This window comes from Alosa sapidissima, chromosome 10, assembly GCF_018492685.1.
Source record: "Alosa sapidissima isolate fAloSap1 chromosome 10, fAloSap1.pri, whole genome shotgun sequence".
NCBI lineage: Eukaryota > Metazoa > Chordata > Actinopteri > Clupeiformes > Clupeidae > Alosa > Alosa sapidissima.
In genome coordinates, this window is record NC_055966.1 from 27408881 (window position 1) to 27414491 (window position 5611).

The following is a 5611-nucleotide window of genomic DNA, read 5'->3' on the forward strand; positions in this document are numbered from 1 at the left end:
AAGATAGTGAAATTACCCTAAAACTAGCCCTGGGCATGGGATAAGTGATATGTAATGTGACATTTCTCTGTCCTAATCCTGTTCAGAAAAGATCAGTTTGTACAATTCAGTTATCACTGCCTGTAGGCAACAACAGGCAGGTTTTTTCTTTAGATGCAGATTTAAATGTATGAAGATCTGAAGAACTGAACTGACGTATGAATGCTGAAATAGTATAATATGTGTACTGAAGTATAGATCTGTATGAATCTAGTTTGAGTTTGATATGGCTTTATTTTACACTGTTTCTCTGTATAAGCCAATAAGGTACATTTGTGTACCTGACAAGTCCATCCCATAATTCTAACCCCTATGCTGCATACAGGCAAAAGAATTGCGGGCCATTTTCTCAGTGTCATATATTTAAAATACATTGCACAGTGTAAACATAATCGTAAGCATTCTCATGTGGCTCACAGCTCACTGATCTTCCGATTCATTTGAATGTCCTCTCACAAATGTATCACAAGCACCTGCTTCATGAAATATCTGATGTGCTCTCTCACCCACAATCCACAATCACCTTCTCAACTCCCTCCACCTCATGCCTAAGACTCGACACATATGTTACATCGATGAGTCACCTGTTCCTGGATATGACACTGTGTAAGCTAAATACAGGTCACAAAGAGATGGAGAGAGAGAAAGAGACAGAGAGAGAGGTTAGCTTAGGTGTGCCTTTTCCCATAGGACATGGCTGGCATCAGCAACGACTGAAGCCCATAATTTGCACAGCATGTACCATGAGGCCCATTACTGTTGATTAGACCAGGGCAGACTCCGGCTCCAGCTGCATCTGTGACTGATTGCTGATGAGTCATGACACTGCTACCCATCCTGATGAGCTACAGATCTAATGAGACATACTACCACTACATACTACAGAGATAGTGTGCATCTGAAAGTGTATTCTTGTGTGTTACACACACATACACAGACACACACGTTTGTGTGTGTGTGTGTGTGTGTGTGTCAGTGTATGTGGTGTATGTCTGTTTTTATGTGTGTAACCATGTGTGAGAGTGTATGTGTTTGTCTTTGTGTGTGCGTGTGTACTGAGCATGTTCATATGTGTATAGGGAGTTCAGGTGGTTAAGTGTTTGAGCCTAGGACGTGTGAGAGGTATTATTGTCCCTGCCTCATTCACAACAGGGACACATCAGGAACTTCCTGAAGGTGACCTTTGTCCGATGGTCACCATGGCAACCACACTTGGCTCCTCCAGTGCAGCTGGTGAACACAGATGGAAACACTGAGACTGTTCTTAGACAATCAACTATATGATCATGATCGAAATAAAGGCAAATATAATTTTATGTGAAATAAAGATAGCCTACATGGGACAGCTACTGAGATTCCGTTACAGGGTAATTTCCAGCTCTAAAATTAATTTGGTCAAATTTGTCTAGGCCTAAGTCTAAAACATATTCTAGAAAATATCAATAATTAGCCTAAAGATTGTTTGTTCAGTGTGAGCATTCACACAATTTATTTAGAATGGCACTGTGACTAATCCACGCAGCGCAAGCATAGTGTCTGTCGTGTCTCAGTATCTCACAAATATGTATAGGCCTATATATATATTATATCAATAGTCTATATAGCATACGAAATTCCAGGTGATTGCTGAAAGGATTACCTAAGACACTGACATGGACTATCAAATAATGTTGAACTATTCAGAGATTAGTGATTAGGCCCAAAGATTCTAATCTTTGATTAGGCATATGTCCATGTTGGGGAAAGACCAAAACGAAGATCCTTGATTACTCCGCTTGAACCCTCTCTGACCAAAACACTCGGGTTCTTGTTCCTATGGAAACAAGCGTGTTTTCAGTAATCACGAGCTTGCTGAATCCCTCACTCAAGCGCACTAGAAAAAGAAAGAGCGTCCATCGTAGAGGCCACACAACGAATATCCAAATTGCGCCTCAAAAGACACAACCCGCCGACTCTCCTGTTCCTGTGACCTTGGAAACAGACCTGTTCCACCTGACCCAGTCCATGAAGGTCTTCAGGTTGGCTTTTAGCCTATAGACCAGCAGCTCACCATGAGGTATTCTAAGATTATGAATTACGAAAAACCTTGTGACTACGTATCACGTAATAATTCCGTAAGAATTCACTTTTAAAACAGAAGTCTTCGCCTGTTAACGCTCCCCTCCCTCCCCCTTGAGCTTGGAAAGCGCCGTGGTCACGCATGCGCCGGGGAGCTTCGGAGCGTGTGAATCATCGCCAGCATCAGCAGCGGGGATGCGAGCGCCAGAGTGATGGGACGCAAGTGAAGTACCAGCAGCACCGCGTCACTCTCCAGGCAGGTCAGGACAGGTAGGCTATCCGTAATTTGAGCCAACTGAGTGGGGATGGGTCTGGATTGCCAACAGAGTAGGATTCACTGAAATTTGAGTCAGTAAGAATGTGAATTGCTCGAAGTAACGCGATTCACATGACAGATAGCATAAATAGATCAAATAGCCTACAGTCGCTGGTTTTAATGGTGGTCTAATATATGGTGGTTGTTTGGCTTTTCTGTATTGTGAATGGCAATTGTTTATGCTGATAATATGCAGGCTGTGTTTGACTGTTAATAGTAAAACAGCATCTCGCTGCCTGTTGTCACAGTTCTTTGGATATAGATTACAATTACACAGGGGGTAGACTAGCTCCGCATCATGTGGCGTCTCTTCACAAACTTTATATAGAGAGCTTCAATTATTTATCTCTATGTATTTTTAAATATCCATTACATCGGGAAGCCGTTCATCCGATTGTCGTCATCGGTTACGCTGATGTGTTTAGCATCATGGACTGCACATTGTCAAATGACGCGCGCATGCGCCGTTCGAGCACTGTCAGATTGTTACATTTTTCGATTGTTTGATCCCTTGTTCCTATAGCTGCAGAATTATTCTTGGTATTAAAGCTGTATTTGACATTTTATCAACAAGTGCAGCAAGTAATCTACTCATGTTGGCGTGATACACGCCACTAAAGCTAGGTGTTTGAGATAAAGGAGAATTTTACAAGTAGCCTCCATATGTTTGTTCAGTTTTATACAGATAAAGGCAAACACCACAGTCACCAGAGACCTATAGGTGTTTGCAGCCTTATCTGATATATTTCAGGAAAGGTCAAAACGTAGCTGGTTCCATTATTGCAGAGGTGGAAGAGGAAAAGAGTGGGTTGGAGAGAGGAGAGGACAAGTAACAGAGAGAGGGGAGATAAGGATGATGGCAAAAGAGAGAAGCTGAAACGAGACGAGAACATGTATTGGTTACAGACATTCACCATAAGTAGAGGAGAGAGAGAGAGAGAGGAGGCTCAGTGAAGGGGCACTTCTGTTTGTGCAAGAGAGAGAGAGAGACAGACAGAGAGACAGAGATGACAATGGATGACAATGAGCTGTGATTAAATTAGCCTGTTAGAAGCATTGCTGCCCCTCACCCCCAAGCCCACCTCATTCACTCCCACCCTGGTGCATGCTGGGCAGGGCTGCTTTAGAGAGGAGCATCCCACAGCAAACACTGCAGCCATCTGCTCTGCTGATAAGCAAGCAGGAGGATGCCCTTCACAGAATCAGGAAGAGAGGGAAAGGGAGAGAGGGAGAGAGAGAGAGAGCGTGAATAAGAGGAAACTGGACCATTCATGCTGAAATTCAAAAACAGCTCAGAGTTAGACACATTTGCATGTGTTTTTGTGTGTGTGTGCGTGCGTGTGTGTGTGTGTGTGTGTGTGTGTGCGTGTGTGTGTACACATGTGTTTGTGCGTGGGTCTGTGCAACTGTACTCATATCAATGTGTATGAGTCAGTGTTTGCTTGAATTATTTGTAGTATGTAACTTACTGTATGTCTGCCTTTACAGATGTTGTCTTTTGTATCTATGCATTTTACTGATTGTATATGTTTGCATAAGCATACACTTGCTCATTTGATTTTTGTCTGTATGTATTTGTTGTTTGTGTGTATGTGTGTGTCTGTTTCTGTGCATGTGCATGTGTGCGTGTGTGTATGTGTGTATGTGTGTGTGTGTGTGTGCAGGTGTGAAGGATGGCGTCCTGCTCTGAGATCTGTGGCTCGGAGTACCAGAGTGGTGCGGTGAATGGGCACCAGTATGGCGTGCGCTCCTACCTCCACCAGTTCTACGAGGAGTGCACCGGCTCCCTGTGGGACCGGGAGGCCGACTTCCAGACCCAGAGATCGCCCAATCGGTGGAGCTCGGTCCTCTGGAAGGTGAGGCCCTGTTGGCCCAGAACCAGGCCTGATGTGGCCCAGACCTGACCCTGATGCGGTTCTGATCCAGTTGAGCTCTGCTCTCTTGAAGATGAAGCTCTCCATTGGAACCCAAAATAGAATAACCTTCTGGCCCCGTGTCGGGTCTAACGTAGCTCAGGACCAGTCCTGATTCAGCCCAGATCTGGTTTCGAGTGAGCCCGTGGTGTGGCCATTCGGTTTAAATTCAAGGAGTGGTCCGAAATGGCCAAAGTTAATTCTACTGCACAATGGGATTAGCATCAGATTGAATTAACATGGGAGATAGTGTGATTATGTGTTATGTAACTCTCCTGTTCCCCCACTTGGCTTTCCTCTCCACGCCTCTCATCTCATTTCCTCTTCCCTACTTCCCTCTTGTCTCCACTTCTGTCATCTTCACATCCATCCTCTCCTGCCTACTTTCCTTTCATCATTTTTGCCCTCCTTGTAATTATGTTATTACTCCTCTCCTCTCATCTTTCCCCTCCTGTATATTCTCGTCTTTTCTTCTGTCTACTTTATTCCTCTCCTCTCCTCTCTACTCCTTTCTTTCATCTCCTCTTCCTCCTCCTCATCGCTCCTCTCCTCAAGGTCTGCGTCGTGCTCGGTGGCCTGATCATGTTGGCCGGCCTGGTGGTGCTGTTCGTGGGCTACGCCACGCCGCCGCGCATCGAGGCCTTCGGCGAGGACGAGTTGCTCTTTGTGGACGAGCGCGCCGTGCGCTTCAACCGCGCCCTGGACGCCTGCAAGCTGGCCGGAGCCATCCTCTTCTGCGTCGGGGGCGCGGGCACGGCCCTGGGGCTGCTCCTGGCCGCGTTCACGCAGGCGGGCGCCTCCAAGGAGGAGCAGCAGATACAGCAGCGCTTCCGCGACCGGCTGGCCGAGCTGCAGTCGGCCATCCACCCCGTCACGCGCGCGCCCACGCCGGGGGACGCCAAAGTGCCCGTCACCCTGTCCAGGGTGCAGAGCGTGCAGCCGGGAACGGGAACCTGACCGGATCGGTAGAACACTAGAACTACACACACACACACACACACACACACACACACAGACACACGCACAGACACACACACTAACACACACACACACACACACACACACACACACACACGCACAGACACACGCTAAAACACACACACACACACACACACACACACACACACACACACAACCGACATACATAAACACACAGCTTTATCCACATCTCTCACTTCCGCCTTAGATCTACAGTACACAGAGAGCCGTCTGCACTCAATCCCACATCATCCATGCTCTTATACACACACACACACACACACCTGGTCACGCTAACACCAACACA

The 5611-nt window shown here is 46.4% G+C and overlaps 1 protein-coding gene across 1 annotated transcript; it reads left to right on the plus strand.

Annotated features, from left to right (window-relative positions):
• Positions 1-1903: 1903 nt before the first annotated feature.
• nrsn1 (neurensin 1) lies at positions 1904-5399 on the plus strand. The gene is made up of 4 exons (XM_042107768.1): positions 1904-2095; positions 2217-2367; positions 4078-4269; positions 4882-5399. Exons 3-4 carry the CDS (start codon positions 4087-4089, stop codon positions 5281-5283), a joined length of 585 nt encoding a protein of 194 aa, XP_041963702.1. The 5' UTR covers positions 1904-2095; positions 2217-2367; positions 4078-4086; the 3' UTR covers positions 5284-5399.
• Positions 5400-5611: the final 212 nt, after the last annotated feature.

Excerpts from the sequence above, each read along its gene's own strand:
- nrsn1 (XM_042107768.1), top strand. The coding sequence starts at position 4,087 with ATGGCGTCCTGCTCTGAGATCTGTGGCTCGGAGTACCAGAGTGGTGCG. Across the intron at positions 4,270-4,881 it reads GGAGCTCGGTCCTCTGGAAG|GTCTGCGTCGTGCTCGGTGG; the intron begins GTGAGGCCCTGT and ends CCTCTCCTCAAG.